Raw genomic sequence first — 21990 nt, forward strand, 5'->3', positions numbered from 1 at the left:
CAAAATAATTGCATAATTACTCACTTCCAAGTCAGTATTTAGTAGATGCACCTTTGTCAGTAATTTCAGCCTTGAGTCTGTGTGGATAGGTCTTCATCACCTTTGTACATCTGGACACTGCAATTTCTTTCCATTCTTCTTTACAAAATTGCTGAAGCTGTGTCAGATTGCATGGGGATTGTGAGTGAACAACCCTTTTCAAGTCCAGCCACAAATTCTCAATTAGATTGAGGTCTGAACTCTGACTTGGCCACTCCAGGACATTAACTTTGTTGTTTTTAAGCCATTCCTGTGTAGATTTGGCTTTATGCTTGGTAGCATTGTCTTGCTGGAAAACATATCTCCCAAGATGTAGTTCTCTTGCAGACTGCATCAGGTTTTCCTCCAGGATTTTTTATTCTGTATTATGTATTTTGTTGCATTCATTTTACCCTCCTACTTTCACAAGCCTTGTGGGGCTTGCTGTAGTGAGGCATCCCCACAGCCTGATGCAGCCCCACCATGCTTCATGGTAGAGATGGTGTGTTTTTGATCAAGTGTGGTGTTTGGCTTATGCCAAACATAGCGTTTAGCCTGATGACGAAAAAGCTCAATTTTGGTTTCATCAAGCCATAGTACCTTCTTCCAGCTGACTTCAGAGTCTCCAACACGCCTTCTGGCAAACTCCAGCCGTGACTTCATGTGAGTTTTTTTCAACAGTAGTTTTCTCTTTGCCCCTCTCCCATAAAGCTGCGACTGCTGAAGCCCCTGGGCAACAGTTGTTGTATGCACAGTCTCTCCCATCTCAGCCACTGAAGTTGTAACCCCTCCAGAGTTGTCATAGGTCTCTTCCTCACTAGTCCACTTCTTGCACGGTCATGCAGTTTTTAAGGACGACCTGCTCTAGGAAGATTTACAGCTGTGCCATATTCTTTACATTTCCTGATTGACTTAACTGTATTCCAAGGGATATTCGGTGACTTGGAAACTTTCTTGTACCCATCTCCTGACTTATGCTTTTCAATAACCTTTTTGTGGAGTTGCTTAGTGTGTGCTTTTGTCTTCATGGGGAGTTTTTTTTACCAGGGTGCTGACTCACCAGCAGTTGGATCTTCCAGATACAGGTGTACTTCTACTACAATCAGTTGATGATTTGGTATGTCAGATTATAGGGGATGAATTCTTATGCAATCAATTATTTTGTGTTTCATATTTGTAATTAATTTGGATCACTTTGTAGAGATCTATTTTCACTTTGGCATGAAACAGTCTTTTTCTGTTGACCAGTGTCAAAAAAAAAGCCAAATTAAGTCAACTGTGATTCAATGTTGTAAAACAATAAAATCTGAAAACTTCCAAGGGTGTGAATACTTTTTATAGGCATTGTATATCTTGCCTCTGTACCTGCAAGAGATTCTGCCAACAATAGTTTGTCTCATCAGCAAATTTATAGCTGCACAGTTATGGGTATAGAGAGAGTAGAGCACTGGGCTAAGCACACATCCCTGACATGTGCCAGTGTTGATCATCAGTGATGTGATGATATTAATATCAATTTGCACAGATTGTAGTCTTCTGGAGACCACAAAGGACCAAGAGATGATGTAACTTTGGGAAGGCACAGGTCAACCACTCTCAGTTGCATACAGTGAGAGTGAAGAGAACGAAGTTACTTGGTGTTCACATAATGGGTGAACTAACCTGGACCCACAATACCATTTCACTTGTCAAGAAGGCACTAGGTTGAGGTGTGCAAGGCTCACTACTGCCATTCTAGCAACTTTCTATAGGAGCACCATTGAGAATGTCCTGTCTAGCTGCATCATTGTGTGGTACAGAAGCTGCTTGGCAGCAGACCACAAGACCCTACAGGGGATAGTAAAAACCAGGGAGAGGATTGTTAGGGCCTTTCTTCCTCCCCACCCCCATTTTTGACATGTGCACTGCAGACAAAGGGCACGAAGTATTGTTGAGTATGCCTACCATTGATCCCACAATCTCTTTGACCCACTGACACCAGGAAGGATGTACAGAAACATCAGGACTAGGACTGCCTCAGTTTTCTCCCTCAGGCAGTGAGACTAACAAATACTCTGCCATCACTGAGGTTTTGTTATGAGGACAGCAAACTGTTTACTGGTGCGTTGTACTCCTTGCATTTGAATTATATTTTGTTAACTTATTTATGGTAATATTTTGATTTGTGTGCTGTGTGTGGTTTATGTTGTGGGTGTACCGTGTTCCAGAGAAATGTTATTTCATTTGGTTGTAGATATGAGCAGTCAGAGGACAGTCACAAATTGACTGAGCCATCATTCACAATAAACAAATCTTACAATAACATGCTAGGAAGTAAAAATGGCAAATTTTAGCATCTAGAGCAGGGGTTCTCAACCTGGTGTCCACAGACCCTTTGCTTAATGGTTTCAGTCCATAGCATAAAAAAGATTTGGAACCTTTTCCATAACACGTAACCAAGGTTAAGACCAACAGAAGTTAAAAATCTTAATGTTCTTAAAAATAATGAAGAAATATAATCAGCTTAAAATCCATGGCAATTTGAATAACTTGTGTGAGGGAATTGCTGTCCATGAAAAAATTGGTTGTTTGATGCTTAGCAGATTGCTAGTTTACAATTAAAAACGTCTCCTGAAGCAAAATATCTTTTGAGCAATTGATTGTGAGAATAGTGAACGGATGCCACCAGTTCTCATCATGTTTGGAAGGATTGTGCTGGTGAAGACAAAAGGCCACAGGGGAACAGGGAGTCATTGATGGCAAGTTTTCTTTCTTTCAGCATGTTACTGAACATGCATATTTCCGAGAAATTGTCTGTTTCACTCTGTAATGATATTGGATACTTAGCGTTTTCATGACCATCATAACCATAAAATTCAGGCCATCTTGTTAGGGAATCTGAAGGGTTTGCAATGTTTAAACTTTGATGGATGGAAGCCATCAGTCTTAAGGCAGGTTTACTGGAGCTGTTGGGAGTGGTTTAAACTAATATGGCAGGGAGATGGGGAACAGGATGATAGAGCTGAGGATGAGTCAGCAGATTAACAAGTAGATGATGGATCTAACATGAATTTCAGGAAGGACGAGCCAATAATTGGGTACAAATGCAGATAGAGCAAAGAATTAAATTTTACCACAGAGGCAAAATTCAAAAGGGTGAAGAATGCAAGACTGAAGGTACTGTATTTTAATAGCATTCATGTAGCATATGGAATAAGGTGGATGAACTCATGCAATTAGGGATTGGTTGGTATGACTTTAGCTGGTCATGGCTGAAAGAAGGCCATAGTTGGGACCTTAACATCAAACAATACAGGTTTCCCCTGCTATCCGAAAGTAGAGCATTCCTATGAAAACTTTCATAAGCTGAAATGGCGTAAAGCGAAGAAGCAATTACCATTAATTTATATTGGAAAAATTTTTGAGCATTTCCAGACCCAAAAAAAACCTACCAAATCATACCAGATTGCACATAAAACCTAAAATAACACTAACATATAGTAAAAGCAGGAATGATATGATAAATACCCAGCCTATATAAAGTAGAAATGTATGTACAGTGTAGTTTCACCTACCAGAATCGTGAAAATTCGGCCAAAAACGGGTTTGTAGAAAAAAAATCGGCACATGCGCGTATGCGCACACACCTGCCCACGCTTCACGGTCATAGTAGTCTTTCTCGGGGTAAACACAAGTTTAAAGCGGGCGCCTCTTTTCGTAAAAGTGAAAATCCTCTTCGGATTTCTTTTGGTTAGCCAAAACAGGTACTAATGTAGGTCTTTCATAAAAGCAAAGTGGCATAAAGCGAACTTTCGTAAAGCGGGGGACACCTGTACTTTGTATCGAAAGGACAGGCAGGAAGGCATAGGCAGTGGTGTCTCTGTGTTGGTAAGAGATGGAATTACATCTTTAGAAAGGGGTGACATAGTGTCAGAGAATGTTTAATCTTTGAGGGCAGAGTTGAGAAACTGCAAGGTTAAAAAAAAAAAGAAAATCTTATCGGCCTCCAAATAGTGGCCAACGTGTAGGGTTGAGATTGGAAAGGCATGTAATAAGGGTAATGACACAATTGTAATGGGGGACCAATATGCAAGGGGATTGGGAAAATGAAGTTGGTGTTGGATTATGAGAGAGGGAATTTGCTGAATGCCAAAGAGATTGCTTTTTAGAACAGCTTGTGCGTGAGCCTACTTGGGGAAGTTTGCTTTGGATTGGGTGTTGGGTAATAACAGGATAGTCAATATAACATAGAAATACAGTTTTGCCAGCATAAGTTGAGCAGTCTGATGGCCTGGTGGAAGAAGCAGTCCCGGAGCCTGTTGGTCCTGGCTTTTATGCTGCGGCACCATTTCCCAGATGGTAGCAGCTGGAACAGTTTGTGATTGGTGTGATCCAGGTCCCCAATGATCCTTCGGGTCCTTTTTATACACATCTTTGTAAATATCCTCAATAGTGGGAAGTTCACATTTACAGATGTGCTGGGCTGTCCACTCCACTCTGCAGAGTCCTGCGATTGATGGAAGTACAGTTCCCATACCAGGCAGTAATGCAGTAATTGTGCCCCTGTAGAAAATTCTTAGGATTTGGGGGCCCATACCAAACTAATTCAACTGTCTGAGGTGAAAGAGGCATTGTTGTGTGTTTTTCACCACAGAGTCGGTGTGTACAGATCATGTGAGATCCTCGATGATGTATATGCCGAGGAACTTAAAGCTGTTCATCCTCTCAACCGCAGAACCATGGATGTCAATAGCAACTAGCCTGTCTTCATTCCTCCTGTAGTCCACAACCAGATCTTATTAGAAAGCTTAATATAAAAGAACCCTTAGGCGATCACGATCTTAATATGATTGAATTTACACTGCAATTTGAGAAGGAGAAGCATAAGTCCCAGCTATCAGTATCATTTTGGAATAAGGGAAATTACAGAGGCATGAGAAAGGAGCTTACCCAGGTGGATTGGAGGAGGATACTGGTAGGGATGAATGCAGAGAAGCAATGGCTGAAGTTTCTGGGAATAGTTCACAAGGTGCAGGGTAGATATGTCCTACAGAGGAAGTTGTTCACAAATGGCAGGGGTAGGCAACTGTGGCTGACAAGGGAAGTTAAGAACTGCATAAAAGCCAAGGAAAAGACATATAAGGTAGCAAAAATGAGTCAGATGATTGGGAAGCTATTAAAATCTACCAGAAGGCATCTGAAAAGCTATAAGGGAAAAGATGAAATATGAGGGCAAACTAGCCAATAATATAAAGCAGAATACCAAAAGTTTTTTCAGTTATATAAAGAGTAAAAGGGGGTGAGAGTTGATAATGGACCACTGGAAAATGATGCTGTTGAGGTAGTAATGGGGGACAAAGAAATGGCAGATGAACTTCATGGGTAAGGAAGACATTAGCAGTGTGGCAGAGGTCTATGAATGTTAAGGAGCTGGAGTGAGTGCTGTTACTGTTACAAAGGGAAAAAGTGCTAGGCAAACTAAGAGCAAGAAGATGAACCATGTGAGAATAGGACCAATCAGATGCGATAGTGGTAACATGTATGGTGTTGGAGGAGGTAGTGGAGGTACTTAATAAATACTTTGCTTCAGTATTCACCAGGGAAAAGGACCTTGACAATTCTGGGGAAGACTTACAGCAGACTGAAACACTTGAGCATGTAGATATTAAGTAAGAGAATGTGCTGGAGCCTTTGAAAAGCATTAAGTTAGATAAGTCACAGGGACCGGAGATATACCCAGGCTACTGTGGGAAGCAGGGAGGAGATTGCTGAGCCTCTGGCGATGATGATGCAAAGATCAATAGGGAAGGGAGAAGTAATGGAGGATTGGAAGGGATTGGAGTGCAGAGGAGATTTACAAGGATGTTGCCTGGATTGGAGAGCGTGCCTTATGAGAATAGGTTGAGTGAACTTTGCCTTTTCTCCTTGAAGTGATGGAGGATGAGAGGTGACCTGATAGACGTGTATAAGATGATGAGAGACGTTGATTGTATGGATAGCCAGAGGCTTTTTCCCAGGGCTGAAATGGCTAACACAAGGGGGCATATTTTTAAGGTGCTTGGAAGTAGGTACAGAGGGGATGTCAGAGCTAAGTTTTTCACACAGAGTAGTGGATGCGTGGAATGCACTGCCAGCAACGATGGTAGAGGCAGACATCATAGGGTCTTTTGAGAGACTCTTATATGGGTACATGGAGTTTAGAAAAATAGAGGGCTATGCAGTAAGGTAATTCTAGGCAGTTTCTAGAGCAAGTTACCTGGTCAGCACAACGTTGTGGACCAAAGGGCCTATAATGTGCTGCAGATTTCTACGTTCTATGTATTAAGGTGGATAAGTCACCTAGACCAAATGGACTACATCTCAGAGTCCTGAGAGAGTTGCTGAAGAGATAATGGATGTATTGGTCATGATCTTTTATGAATCACTGATTCTGACATGGTTTCAGAGGACTGAAAAATTGCAAATGTCACTCCACTAACCTCAGTGGTTGGAAAAGTGTTGGAGTCTATTAAAGGTTGAGGTTTCTAGGTATTTGGAGACTAATGATAAAGTGAGTCAAAGTCAGCATGATTTATAAAACTTCATGAATCTATTGACCAGTTAGAGATGCAGCAGTGTAAGTAATGCTTAAAACAATGAAGAAAGAACAAAACATTTGCATAGTGTGCTGTGGTATTCTACAAAAGTGAAAAGGGAAAAAAATGTATCTTTGGTTCTTCCAGATGTTACAGCTGGCTCTGCTTCTGTATCCTCTGATGTGACAACAAAGCCTGGTCGAATCTTCACCTCTTCTCAGGTCAGTAAAAGAAAGCAATACTTGTAATTCTTTAGGATATTCTGATGTTATTGTCATGCAGTAGTTTGTATTAACATACGTTGAATATTGAAAGCAGTTATAATGTAAATATGTGGTTAATCATTAGAATTTTAGGACCTATTTGAGTTTATTGTCATAAGGTATATATACTCAGCAAATAAATGGCAGAATAATTTGCTTTTTCAGCACCAGTACAGTACATGACAAACATAAGTTAACGAACCTATTTTAAAATTCACATTTTATGTATAACCTACATGACTAAGTAAAGACAATGACATAATTTCAAATTAGAGAAAAAAAATCCATGACAGTATTAGGTTTTTGAGGTCGGTTCAGGAAGCTAATGGCAGCAGGGAAGAAGCTGTTGCTGAACCCTAGTGTGCATCTTCAGGCTACTGTGCCTTCTGCTTAATGGCAGCAATGAGAAAAGAGAATGGCCCAGATGATGGGGTCCTTAATTTTGGATGTTGCCTTCCTGTTCTCAATAGTGGAGAGACCATTACCCCCTGTAGCTTCTTTTTCTCCAATCCCGTATCAGGCCATGATATGACCAGTCAAAATGTCCGTAAAAGTTCATCAGTGTTTAACATGTTGAATTTCAAAATTTTAAAAGCAGAGCTGCTGGTGTGCTGCTTTCTTGGTTGCATCTGTATGCTGGGTGCGGGATAGAATCTCCAAGAATCTGATAACCAGAACCTGAAGCTGCTCACCCTTTCCATGCAGAACTTCAATGAGAACTGTGCATGTTCTCCTGCCTTCCCTTTCTGAAAGTCTCCAGTCAATCTTTGTTTTGCTGACATTGAGCACAGAGTTGTTACACCAGTCAACCAGCTGACCTATCTTACTCCTGAATGCCTGCCTTACCATCTGCCAACAACAGTGGTGTGATTGGTGAATTTCTAGATGGCTTTGGGGCGATATAATTGGGTTCAAGTGAAGCTGGTATTGATTTATTTTGAAAATTAACCTATTGACATTTTGTAAAGTTGATACTTTTATGCTGCAACAAAACATTTTTATTTGCATGTGTTTACAAAGATCAGAAAAATTATATCCAGAGGACTTTGAGATATCTTTTACTTTTATGCTCTCTCTGGGACAATTTGATGACATCCAAAGAACCCAAGTCCTCCATGGATAAATTCCTTCTCTTTTACAAAATACATTCGCTGTATTATTTGAGTTATTCTCAATTGACATACAGAGCAGAATAGGCCCTTCAAGCCCTTCGAGCCATGCCACCTGTTGTTGCGTGAATGAAGTCACAGAGAAAGTTACTGGTAGATACAAAACAGCTTCTTTATTTAACAAAACAAGGACAGCAAGCATCATATGGAGACCCTTTAGGTGGAAAGGTCTGCTGGCCCAACATGGGACTTGATATTTTATGTGCCAAACATCAAAGGACAACTCCTTATTTACAATGTATGGACAATGCTTTCTTTGAAACTATACACAAGCTTCTGATTCACATCCACACCACAGACATCCAAATTTATATTAATCATTGTCTGGGCTGGGATTCACAGCTTTTAGGAACCCATTGTTCAGAGCTGCACTCCAAGTAAAATGCACAATATATTTTCAGATGTGAAGACTGGTAGCCAAAGTCAGTTGCTAAATGTATATGTCCTAAACCCAAAAATCCCTCGAACATCATACAGCAATCCCCGGATTTAGTTCCAGGCTAATCAGAGAAAAATTTACAATGATCAGTTAACCTACGAAATGATACATCTTAGGGCTGGGAGGAAACAGGATCACCTGGTGGAAACCCATGCGGTCACAGGAAGAATGCACAAACTCCTTGTGGGCAGGGGCGGGAATTGAACCTAGGTTGCTGCTACTATAAAATGTTGTGCTAACCAGTATGCCATCATGCTGCCTTGGTTATATTTAAGTTATTTTATTATTTGGTTTCTGAAGGTAGCTTTTTTTTCTTGCCAGTGCATGTACCCTCTAAGTTTGAGAAGGAAGGTAAACCAACTTATTATAAAGTCTATTTATTGCCATTGCCCAACTAGAAAATGTGGTGGGAACCATATCTTTACTTACCCAGAGTTTAGCCAGTCATGTGGCTTCTCTTTGTTAAAGTTGAAGTTTATGTTATCGTCATGTGAACAAGTAGAGATACAGTGTAAACTTAGCAGCTGCTTCATGGACATGCAGGATCGTATAAGCAGCAGAATGAGAATTAGGTTTATTATCACCAGCATATGTTGTGAAATTTGTTGCTATGCAGCAGTGGTACATTGCAATTCATAATGAAGACTGTGAATTACAGAGAGAATACATGTATTTGTATGTGTATATATATGTAAAAACGTAGTGAGGTTGTGTTCACGGGTTAAATGTCCATTCAGAAATCTGATAGCAGAGGGGGAGAAGCTGTTCTTGAATCATTGAATGTGTACCTTCAGGCTCCTGTACCTCTTCCCTGATGGTAGCAATGAGAAGAGGGAATGTCCTGGGCAATGGGGATCCTTAATGATGGATGCTGCCTTTTTGAGGCATCGCTCCTTGAAAAGGTCCTGGATGCTGGTGCCCATGATGGTGTTTACTTTGATCCTGTGCTGTGCTCCCTCCACCCCCAGTACCAAACGGTGATGTAGCAAGTTAGAATGCTCTTCACAGTACATCTGTAGAAATTGGCGAGTATCTTTGGTGAGATATCAAATCTCCTCAAAATCCTAATGAAATATAGCCGCTGTCATGCCTTCTTTGTAACTGCATCGATTTGCTATGCCCAGGATAGATCCTCAGAGATGTAGACACCCAGGAATTTGAAATTGCTCACCTTTTCCACTTCTGATTCCTCTGACCGGTGCGTGCACCCTTGTCATACCCTTTTCAAGTCCATAGTCAATTCTTTGGACTTACGGACATTGAGTGTAAGGAGTTCCTGCAACAGGACTCAGTGAGCTGATCTATCTCACTCTTGTCACCATCTGAAATTCTGCCAACAATAATTGTGTCATCAGCAAATTTATAGATAGTAATTGAGCTGTGCCTAGCCACACAGTAATGGGTGTAGAGAGAACAATGGACTAAGTACACATCCTTGAGGTGTGCCAGTGTTGATTATCAGTGAGGTGGAGATGTTATTTCCGATCCACACCGTTTGTGGTTTTCCAGTGAGGAAATAGAGGATCTAGTTGCAGAGGGATGTACAGAGGCTCAGGTTTTTGAGCTTTTTGATCAGATCTGTAGGAATGATTGTATTAAATGCTCAGCTTAGTCAGTAACCAACAGCATGACATAAGTATTAGTATTGTCCAGGTGATCCAAGGCCACAGGAAGAGCCAATGAGATTGAATCCGCTGTAGTCCTTTTGTGGCGAAAGGTAAATTACAGTGGGTCCAGGTCCTTGCTGAAACAGGAGTTGATTCTAGTCATAACCAACCTCCCAAAGTATTTCATCACTGCAGATGTGAGTGCTACCAGACATAAGTCATTAAGGCAGCTCACCCTGCTCTTCTTGGCACTGGTATGTATGATTGTTGCCCTTTTGAAGCAGGTGGAACTTCCAACTGTAGCAATTGAAATTTAAAATATTTTTGCACACCCCTGACAATTAGTTGGCACAGGTTTTCACAGCTTTACTAGGTATTCCATTGGGGCTTGTTGCCTTGTGAGTGTTCAGCCTCTTGAAAGGTACTGACGTTGGCCTCCAAAACAGAGATCGCAGGGTCACCGGAAGCTGCAGAGATCTTCAAAGCTGTAGTTTTATTCTCCCTTTTAAAGCATGAATATAAGGTGTTGAACTCATCTGGGAATGAAGCATCACTGCCATTCATAATCAGCACACAGAAATGCTGGAGGAACTCAGTAGGCCAGGTAGCATCTAGGAAGAGAACAGTCGACGATTTGGCCTGAAACGTCCACTGTACTCTTTTCCTAGATGCTGCCTGGCCTGCTGAATTCCTCCAGTACTTAGTGTGTGTTGGTTGGATTTCTAACATCTGCAGATTTTTTTCTAGTTTCTGCCATTAATGATGTGAGGTTTTACTTTGTAGGAAGTAATGGCTGTCATCCGATTACATATTCATCCGATTCCATCTCCAACCTCATTCCAAATTGTTCTTTTGCTCTTGAGATAGCCCTCCAAAAGTTGTACCTGGCCTCCTTGTATAGTTGTGGTTCACTAGACTTGAATGAATCAGATCTAGCCCTCAGTAGACTATAAATCTCCTGGTTCATCCATGGCTTTTGATTTGGCTATGTACAGTATGTTCTTGTGGATACACTCATCCACGCAGGTTTAAATGAAGCCAGAGACAACTGTGGCATACTCATTCAAATGAAAATGAATCTCTGAACGTAGCCCAATCCACCAACACGAAGCAGTCCTGTAAGCTGTCCTGCTCCTCCTCTGTCCATACCTCCCTGGTCCTCACTACTGGTGCTGCAGTCTTCAGTCTGCCTATAGTCAGTGAGTAGAAGTCCAGTCAGGAGATCAGTCTTTCCAAAGTGTGGGATGGCACAACAATTCTCTTGATAGTGTAACAGTAGTCCACCATGTTGGTTCCTCTAGTTCTGCATGTGCTATCTTTGTAATAATTATTTGGGAATTATTTGGGAACCGGTTAAAATCCCCCAAAATGATGGGAAAGGTATCAGGCTGCGCTATTTCATGCTTGTTGATTATGTCACTCGTTCGTTCGGGTCTGAGCATACAGCATCAGTTCAAGAGTTTGTCAAGTTGTAGAAAGTGATCTTTGGCTGTTACTTGTATGTCTTTTGAAACTCCCTCACTTACCAGAACTGCTTTATTTCCCTCTCCAGGATACAGCTTTGCTTGCATCCGATGTTAACTATTCATTCAAGAGTCGAGAGACCAGCCTCCTATCTGACCCATGTCACAGTAAACCAAACCTAGCACTCAATCTTAAACCTCCATCTGTGATTGTTGCCCCAGGTAATTTGATAACTTGCACTACTTTTTATCAAAGATCAGCCATTTGATAACTGAAACAGTATGGTGTGGCATTGTCATTTAATCCCTTATGGTAGGTGTGTGGTTTCTATATTTGTGTGCTTGAATTGTGTAAAATCTCATAATATACGTTGAGATTTCTGCTCTCCTTAAAATATATTGTCCTTTTGATTTATGTATATATGCTTGTCACATTCTTTCACAAGCAGGGTCCTTGATGGCAACATTGGGATAATGAATCAAAAGAATTACACAAGAGGATTGGGACAATGCTCGAGAATGTTGGTTTATGTATGGTTTGTTTTAAATTATTTTCTGGTGCTAAGGTCCCAAGTATATGTGGATATAAAACTGCATGGATAAGGTACTTTATAACTATGAGAAATGCCAGATTGGTTAACAGTAAATATGAGATAAGGAACTTGATGTTTTGCTGTAATTTATAGTGCCTGCAAAAATCATAATATATAACATGATGGAAATGGATATATTTTCATCTCCCATTAGTGTGCATTCAAGCAATATTAACATGACCTTTATCCATTGAGTACCAAACTACACTGATCAAAAAGGCTCCCAAGGACAGGGCTTCCTGCAATGTGAGTGTCTGTAATGATGAAAGACAGATTTCCCAAGTGCTGTCACTGACAACTCAAAACAAAAGTTCATATAGGTGTTTGTTTATCAACAGTATCCTAGCTATTCTATTGTGAATTATCTGCTCTTTGGAACATACCTCTGCTGTTACAGTGCAGAGACGGACACTTTCACAACATAAATTACATGAAAATTGTGAGCAATGCAAAGAGGCAAGAGAGAACATGATAGAGAGGAGAGGGTGTGTGGTGTAAATAGAGTGTAACACCAGTGCGGTTTCCACAGTATGAATTTAGAGACAAAGAATGCAGTGTGAATTGAGGGAGGAAAAATGTATGGCATGAATTTGGGGCAGGAGACATGGAGTGAACTGAGGAGTAGTGAAATTGGGAGAGGGGAGGAGGCATGAATGGGGCTATGGAATTGGGTGCCAATTGAGTTTGAGGATAATTGCAAATTGATAGATAGATAGATACTTTATTTATCCCCATGGGGAAATTCAACTTTTTTTCCAATGTCCCATACACTTGTTGTAGCAAAACTAATTACATACAATACTTAACTCAGTAAAAAATATGATATGCATCTAAATCACTATCTCAAAAAGCATTAATAATAGCTTTTAAAGAGTTCTTAAGTCCTGGCGGTAGAATTGTAAAGCCTAATGGCATTGGGGAGTATTGACCTCTTCATCCTGTCTGAGGAACATTGCATCGATAGTAACCTGTTGCTGAAACTGCTTCTCTGTCTCTGGATGGTGCTATGTAGAGGATGTTCAGAGTTATCCATAATTGACCGTAGCCTACTCAGCGCCCTTCGCTCAGCTACCGATGTTAAACTCTCCAGTACTTTGCCCACGACAGAGCCCGCCTTCCTTACCAGCTTATTAAGACGTGAGGCGTCCCTCTTCTTAATGCTTCCTCCCCAACACGCCACCACAAAGAAGAGGGCGCTCTCCACAACTGACCTATAGAACATCTTCAGCATCTCACTACAGACATTGAATGACGCCAACCTTCTAAGGAAGTACAGTCGACTCTGTGCCTTCCTGCACAAGGCATCTGTGTTGGCTGACGGGGATTGGAGTGGGCTGCAGATGGGGAGTGCATGGAAGACAAAACTGTCAAAATTGCGAGGATGATTGTGGAAGGAAGAAAGAAATTGCTGTCTGGTGGAGTGTAAACAAAAATGAAGAGAGACTGAGACCAACACAGCCAAAGGACTTGGACAGATTAGGAGAGTGGGCAAAGAAGTGACAGATGGAATACAACATCATAAAAAATGCCTGGAAGAAGAAATAAATGCATAGATTATTTTCTAAATAGGCGGCTAATTAAAAACTCAGGTGCAAAGAGACTTCTGAGTCCTTGAGCAGGACTCCCTTAAGGTTTATTTGCAGATTAATTGAATGGTAAGGAAGCCAAGTACAATGTTAACATTAATTTCAAGAGGTCAAGAATATAAAATAGAGAATTCCGTAAGCACCATAATAGCGTAGCAGTTGCTGCATTGCTATTAATGCTCAGGACTTTCCGGAATTCGGAGTTCAATTCTGGTGCCATTTTGTAAGGAATCTGTACGTCTATGGAATGTCTAGGTTTTCTCTGGGTGTTCCAGTTTCCTCCCGTCTGTCTAAAGATGTACCGTGTTGGTTAATTGGTCACAAACAAGAGAAAATCTGCAAATGCTGTAAGTCCAAGCAACACACACAAAATGCTGGAGGAACTCAGCAGGTCAGGCTGCATCTATGGCAAAGAGGAAACAGTTGAGGTTTTAGGCCCAAACCCTTTAGTGGAGAAAGGTGGTGTGGGGAGGGGAGGAACAAGTACAAGGTGGTGGGGTGATACTTGAGAGGAAGAAGGGCAAAGAGCTGGGAATTCAATAAGTGAAAAAAAAAAGGGTAGAGAAGGGTGAAATCTGCTAGGAGAGGACAGAAGGCCATGGACATAAGGGAGGTGATACACAGTTAAGGAGATAAGGTAAGAGAGGGAAATGGTTAAGAAGAGGTGGAGGGGCAATACCAAAAGTTCAAGAAATCAATGTTCATGCCATCAGGTTGGAGGCTAACCAGATGGAATACAATTCGTTGCCAGTCCAACCTAGTGTGGCTTTGTTAATTGGTCATTGTAGACTGTCTCGTGATTGGGTTAGGGTTAATCTGGTATGCCAAATGTTGCGCAGTGTGGCTGGAAGGACATACTCCATACTGTTTTGCAAACTAAAATAAAAGTAAGAATGTAATGTTTGGGCTTTCTCAGACATCAGTCAGACTGCACTTGGAGTACTATGAGCAGTTTTGGGCTCCTTATTGCAGGAAAGAGAGGATCCAGAGGAGGTTTCCTAGAATGATCCCAGGAGTGGAAGAATTAATGTATAGGAATGGCTGATGGCTTTGTGTTTGAGCTCGCTGAAGTTTAAAAGAATGAAGGGGATCTCATTGAAACCTATCGAATGTTGAAAGAAAGGCCTTAACAAAGGCCTTTGGAGAGGATGTTTCGTATACTGGATCACTCTAGGACGAGAGGGCACAGTCCCAGAATAAAAGGATGTCCCTTTAGAACAGAGGAGGAATTTCTTCAGCTAGAGGGAGATGAATCAGTGAAATTCATTGCCACAGATGGCTGTGGACATGTCACTATCGCAAATAGTGCAGCGAGCAACACTCGTCATTCTTTTTGAGGTCGACTGTAAAGCCCACCCACAGAGAAAACTGATAGGTCTACTTAGCATGAAGAGAGACCAATTAGGATGCTCCCACTCCCTCTCGCCTTCCGCCTCTGCCCCTCAAAAAATCAATTTCCAGGATATTGTATATAACTTGCGGGCGTCAGGGAGACGCTATCAATATGTGGGAGACTCACGGAACTTCCGGGAGAGATGGGATGTCTCTAATCATGGGACATTTACAATTATGAATTAATCTAGCCTGTACATCGTTGGACTGTGTGAGGAACCTGGAGCACCTGGGGAAAAACAATGCTTTCCACAGGGAGGACTTGCAGAGACTGCTTACAGAACGGTGCTGAAATTGAACTCCAAACTTCAGAATGCCCCAAGCCGTAATAGTGTTGCATTAACCACTACGCTAAATTTGGTGCCCCTAAAGAGAATCTTGAGAAAGAAGCCAACTCAATTCCCTTTTCACCAAACAGGACAATCACTGAAATTGCTTTTGTGTTCCCACACAACGAATCAAGTTGTTTCCTCTGCAAGGTGATTATAGAGGCTAACATTTCCTGCTGCGCATGATAAAATTTAAAGTAATAGCACCTTCCAGAAAGCTGTGGCATTCTTTGTGAAAATTAAAATCATAATTTACTCAAAAATGCAGATTAAAAGAAGCCTTTAAATTAATTATTCATTTCAGACTTGGATAAAATTTTCAATTATTGACCAAATTGCCTTGAATGTAACTGAAAGTAAATAGTTAACACAGTGCCATGAAAAAGTATTCAGCCTCCACAACTATTATCACATTTTACTGTCTCATTTTCTAGATTAAAAATATATTGAAGTAGGATTTTTGAGCTAACCTACAAAACATTGTGCATCATGTTAAATCAAAATAAAAATTCCAAAACCTGTCAACAATTTACTAAAATTTTAAAACCAAAATTGTGTGGCTGAAAAATTATTCATCCTCTTTGTAATTACAGTGCTAACTTTCCTCAGGTGCAATATATTACCTTACCAGCTCACCCAATTTGTTGATGTAGAAAATTGGAGGATAACCAGATTGAATACCCCCTCTCTCTCTCTGTAAGGTCCAACAGTATGGTAGATTTTCAACAAACCAAAAGGAAGACAAAAGAGCATCCAACACAAGTCAGGCAAATGATAATAGAGAAGAACAAATCTGGGGAAGAGTACAAGGCCATTTCAAATGCACTGAGCATACCTTGGGGCTCAGTGTAGTCCCCCATAAAAAAGTGAAAAGTCGCTTCAACTGGAGATGAAATTCATGACTCCACGATCTCTAAGGACTTGCACAAAAGGGTATTTATTGAAGTGGCAAGGAAGAAACGCTGTCTAAAATAACATATCCTTGCCTGTAAAGACTTTGCAAAGCATCGCTTAGAAGATCTGTAAAAATGTGGAAGAAGGTCTTGTGGTTAGATGAGACTGAAATAAAACTCTTTGGCCTCAACACTAAGTGGTACTTTTGGCATAGATCTAATACTGCACATAAACCAGCTGACACCATCCCAACTGTGAAGTATGGCTGAGGTAGCATCTGGCTATGGCGATGCTTTTCAGCAGCAGGGACTGGAAATCTGGTCAGCATATATGGGAAGATGAAAACTGCTAAATACATAGAAATCCTGGATAAAAACCTGCTAGCCTCTGCCAGAAAGCTTAAACTGGGAAGGAAGTTCATCTTTCAGCAGGACCATGACCCAAAGCACACTGTCAGGGCAACCACAGAGTGGCTTCAAATGTAGAAAATTGATGTGCTCGAACGGCCCAGTCAGTCTAATCCAATCAAACGTCTCTGGCAAGGCCTCACAATTGCTGTCCACCTCCACTTCCCAGCAAATTCGCACAGCTTCAGCAATTTTGCAAGAAGGAACGGGCAAATCTTGTTTCACCATGCTGCGAGAGGTATTTCAACTGGGCCCTGAGCAAAGGGGGATGAATACCTCTGAAGTAATGACATTTTATTTCTGAATTTGTAGTTTTTCATGCTTTTCAATTTAACCTGTTTTTTTGGACTCTACTGTGAAAAAGGAAGCATATGATTCATAAATAAAAATTCTCATTTGATGAAAATCCCTGGTTGTACTTCTCATTTATGTAAAAAAAAGGGTTGAGGGTTGAATACTTTTAGCTTGTGAAATCTTCATCCTTGCCTTGTACTGTATACTTTGAATTAAATATAATTGATTGGACAATGAATTTTGTACTGATGAATGATACATTGTGTAAAGTGTTACAGATTTAGTCATTGTACTGATCTGATTCTCAGCGATGCTTTTGACCTTTAAATGTTTTCTGCACTGTTGCAATTTTTTTGGCAGAGGCTTCTGCATTCCACTTGCAGTTTGCATGTTCTATTGGTGGTTTGGTACATAATAAATCATGTTACAGAACAAGCAAGCAGTAAGAGTTAGAACTCCATGTCCTGAATTGAGAATTATCACAGCCAATGTTTGAGAGGCAAATGCTATTACCTCAGCAATTCAAGTCTAAATTCATATCAGCTTGAAAATCTCAGTGGGTTACTGGGTAATAAATCAGCCACGAGAATTGAGAGTATTTTGTTCTGTGCATTTGTTTTCCAGAGTCAGATCCATCTTTCACTAAGCCCATTCTTTAGAGTAATTTATTTATTGTGTCCATTTAAGATTTGTCTTGTCGTGAAGTGGTGAAGAATGCTGCAATATTTTAAATATGAATGTTGATTTTGCAGGGTTTAATCAGGAAGCAGCTCTGAAGCATTACATGAGGAGCCTAGCATGTAAAATCCAACATGTTTGTGGGTTCCATAGCATTAGAAAAACATTAAACACCATTCAAAATTGAAATTTTGTTATTAAATAGATCAGTCCAATCAGGAGATAATAAATAGCCCTGATCTATGCTGAGCCCATCATAGATCAGTAATATCAGTTTTCTTACAAAGGCAGAAAATAAAGTTGTGTGTTGGAAAAAATTATACTTTGGAGTAACTGCAGATCAGGGCTAACAGAGTCACCAATTTTTGGCGAGCTTCAGGTACACTGGTGAACAGCAGACATATCTTTTCAACTTTGTTTCCATTTTAAAGAAATCAAAATTGCAGAACTGTACTGTACAAAGCCAAGTATAAGATAGGAAATAAAGTTTTAACATTTCACTTATTTTATGCTTTCTTTTAGTAGCGTGGCACCACATTCTTATACCATCATTAAGGCTTCCTTGTGCTCTTCTGAACTGTTCTTCGAGTAATTTTGCAGTAAATGCTTTTCAGACATTACAGGAAATTGATCTGTTTATTTGTTCCTATTTTTGTTATAAGTAGCTAACCAAACCCTTTTAAATGAAGGTATTTTCTGAAATATACACGGTAGTGGTTCAACTTCCTATGGCTGTATTTTTGGACATATTTAATACAAAGCTGAGGTGAGAATGTACTTTATTTTAAGGTGTACTCTTATTTCACAAAATTTGCTTAGTGCAGGAAGAGTAAAGAGGAGTTAGCACATCTGTGTAAGTTAATTATCTCTGAAGCCTGTAACTAAATCTGTGGTTGAGAAGTTGCTACAATGCCAAGTTAAAAGGGGAACTACTGAGAGCTAGTGATTTAGTCAATGAATCTGGACGGTGCCAGTAATTGAGGACCAAAAGCCGGAATGCTATTGTGAAGGAGTCAAGGATGAGATGATAGAGAATTAAGATGAATGACAAAAAGAACCAAAATCAACACAAGGGCTTTTTTTTAATGCAGTGACTGGTTAGGATTCTCAGGGCAAATAGTGAAGCAGCTTCTGTTGCAGTGTTCAGAGTTTAAGGAAATAAAGGAATGTGATGATAGGGGGAAGGTGGAGATGTGACCAGCTGGTTTGCTCCTTCATAGGTCTATTATGCACCGTAAGTTATGTTCTTCTGTGTAGTAACCAACTGTAGTACTGGAGATTTGTTGGATGAGATTTAATGTCATCTTTAAGTTTGGTTAGGGAAAGGCAGAGGTTATGGGTGTGAAAGAAATCATGTATATTTTCATTCTCAGTGCTTCAGACACTTTAGAAATAAAGTCCATAAATACAAAACTGGAAAATCATTCAAGTTTACTTGGTGTATTGATATGCTATACAGATTTTGTTGAACAGCTATTTTTTAGGACTTAAATGCTCATTCAAATCTTAATTGCTTGTGTTAAATTTACTTGATTGTTCAATTTTGAAAGTAAGCAGCATCATTGAATAATAAAGGAAATGAAAAATTGGTTAAGGTATCCAGCCTCTCTAATATTATTCTAATCTTCGCTCTCCTTAAGCTTGTTCTTTGGACAGTAGTAATCATTGTTCAATCTGAAAAGAGACTAATTAGATGAATTTGAAAATTTTACTTTTGGAAATGAAGTCACGTTTGTTTACCATTTAATTCATCTAACCAAATTACACTGGGTAAAAGTGAAAAATTGACCAAAAAGGAATTTATACATGCAGCTAATATAAATGAAACATCATTGTAATGGATTGAAGAATCACCTTGAGGGTGTGTATGTGTACTTTAGGCAAATAAGTCTCAGGCTCTGATAAAACTTGCTGTCTTTAGATAGTTTTACTTGCCAGAGTTGACATAGTAATCAACTGATGTGAATCACCTGATGATGTGGTTTGGGCACCATCTGAGGTGGTCTGGAATGAAAGACCAAGCTATCAAATTCATACCATTTTATGTGCATCTAGTTACTTGGCTTTTCAAAGGTTTATTTATTTTTAAAGTACAGAACTCTGAAATTCTTCAATTCTTCTGTGTAGCCATGAAACCAAGAAAGAAAAGAAAGGCAGCATGATCATCAACCCTTAAATCTCACGTTCCTGCAAAAAAAATACAAACAAAAACAAAACAGGCACATCAACCTCCTCCTGCACAGAAATTGAGCAAAACCAATCAAGCACATTGATCCCCAAATCCCTCCTTCTGCACAAGTAAAAGTGAATAGAACGGATCAGGCACATCAACCCCCAAATCCCCCAGCACAAAAACACCAAAGAAAACGGAATAGGTATACTGACCTCCCAAATCCTTCTTCCCACACAAACGAAACGCAGCAGGCACGTAGGCACCCAAATCCCCGCATGGATGCACGCACCCACGCACCCCCACACCCTAAATAGATTAGGCTCATCGACTCCCAAATCCCCCTCCCCACACAAAAGAAAATCAGAACATTGGGGGAAAAAACAATGAATATATATTTAAAAAACTACAAGACTAAAAAAAAGTCAATAGTGCAAAGTCCTCATCCAAATCGCAAAAGAAAACCTGGGCACCACTCTCCGGGTGCACCAGCAGGCTCTCCCCTCTCTGATACAGAGCAACCAGTCAAAAAGCAAGCTCGCTTTCTGCACTTGCTTTGATGCTTCAGTCGGCAAACAATAGGAACTTAATTGGCGAAATGCAGCCAAACGTTGGCTTGCGCCCTGTCTTGCAGCCTGCCTTTTCCTCCCAGAATCGTCTAGGAGACCACAGAAGCAATAATACTCAAACGATCTCCAAACTTCATACTCGTCCTCATCACTTTAATTGGCAAACAATGGAAGCTATAATCGGCAAAATGGGGTCAAACATTGGCTCATGCACCATCCTGCAACCTTCTCGTCACAAGGTTCACTCACACTGCCTCTACCTCCCAGAATCCTCTGAGACTGCAGAGCGCTGATGCACCCAAACGATCTCCAATCAGCAAAATATGGGCCCCAACAGTTCCAGAGTCATATTCAAGATGAGAAACAAATGTAAAAGACATAAAAGAAGTGAAAAGATGGTTTCATGATCTATCCAATGTCGATCAAAGGAGCATTGTACGCAGGCACTATCTTGGCCGGAAGGGTCCATCTGTGACATTTTGTTACAGATATTACAGATTCTGTATAGGAACTTGCTGTTGAACCTGTTTTGTTGCATTGAAGTGGTATGATTCTGTATTTAAAGGGAACAAAAAAAGTCAAACTGCTCAGCTGTCAGTGGGCCAAGCAATATCTGTGAAAGCAAAGTGATAGTCAAAGTTTTTGGTTGAGACCTATCCAGCAATTTTTGCTTCAGATGAAAGCATCTGCAATCTCTTGTATCTTGCATCAGAAGGTATGGCTTCTTGATTAATTTTTACATTTAATGATTGTATTAATGTGGTTGTATTTTGTTAATGGAGTTAGAAAGGAATCAGATGCACTTCAGCATACTTTGTCACTGATTCAGATTTAACCTGCCCTAATTTTAACAATGGATCAAAATACTTGAGGCTTTATGATATTGCTATAAATGAGAATGTGAAACTCTTTTCCCTGTGATTTTTCTATTGATCTTCCCAATGGAAGGTTTGGTAGAGCCTGGCCCAATTCAATAGCAGATTGTTTTCTTCTTTCCTGACAAGTTATGGTGCCCTTCTTTCAGCACTGCATGCATTTTGATTGCCAGCTGCCAGAAGTTAAGATGAATGGAATTTTTCTGGAGCAACAAACTGTTTGAGGGTCTACTGGGTCCTGCCTCACTATCCTGATATTCTCATCTTAGTGGTTTTCTCTCTCCTCTCTCAAGTCCTAGACATGTATTACAAGTCAGAATGCCGTGTGACTAGGAGGGCAACTTGTGGATAATGGTGTTCTCTTGTGCTGGAAGCTCTTGATCTTGGTAGGTCAGTGATTTGGGAGGTACTGTAAGAGTAGCCTGTGCAATTAATTTCAATACATTTGCAAGTGATATACTATTCCTCCACTGTGATAGAGTGAATTGATGGGGTGCCAATCAAGCAAGCTGTCTTGTCTTGGATGGTGTTAAACTTCTAGAATATTGTTGGGTCTACACTCAACCAGGCAAGTGGAAAGCATTTCTTCTGACTCCTTACCCGAGGCTGTGGGGTTGGAGGGGTTGAGTCTTTTGCTGCTCATACCTGTGGTGTTTCCAAGGGTGTTGATCTAGGAGATCTAGCAGTGGT

General features: G+C 40.4%; 1 protein-coding gene across 9 annotated transcripts in view; it reads left to right on the top strand.

Moving 5' to 3' along the window:
* The window catches only part of LOC140717105 (ankyrin repeat and SAM domain-containing protein 1A-like), a 460793-nt gene that overhangs the window by 233235 nt on the left and 205568 nt on the right, over positions 1-21990 (top strand). For all 9 annotated transcript variants that reach the window (XM_073030322.1, XM_073030323.1, XM_073030327.1 and 6 more), the window contains 2 exons: positions 6720-6793; positions 11603-11735. In XM_073030322.1, the coding sequence (XP_072886423.1) occupies positions 6720-6793; positions 11603-11735 (207 nt within the window). The remainder of the gene's footprint in view (positions 1-6719; positions 6794-11602; positions 11736-21990) is intronic.

Source organism: Hemitrygon akajei, chromosome 27 (genome assembly GCF_048418815.1).
Source record: "Hemitrygon akajei chromosome 27, sHemAka1.3, whole genome shotgun sequence".
NCBI lineage: Eukaryota > Metazoa > Chordata > Chondrichthyes > Myliobatiformes > Dasyatidae > Hemitrygon > Hemitrygon akajei.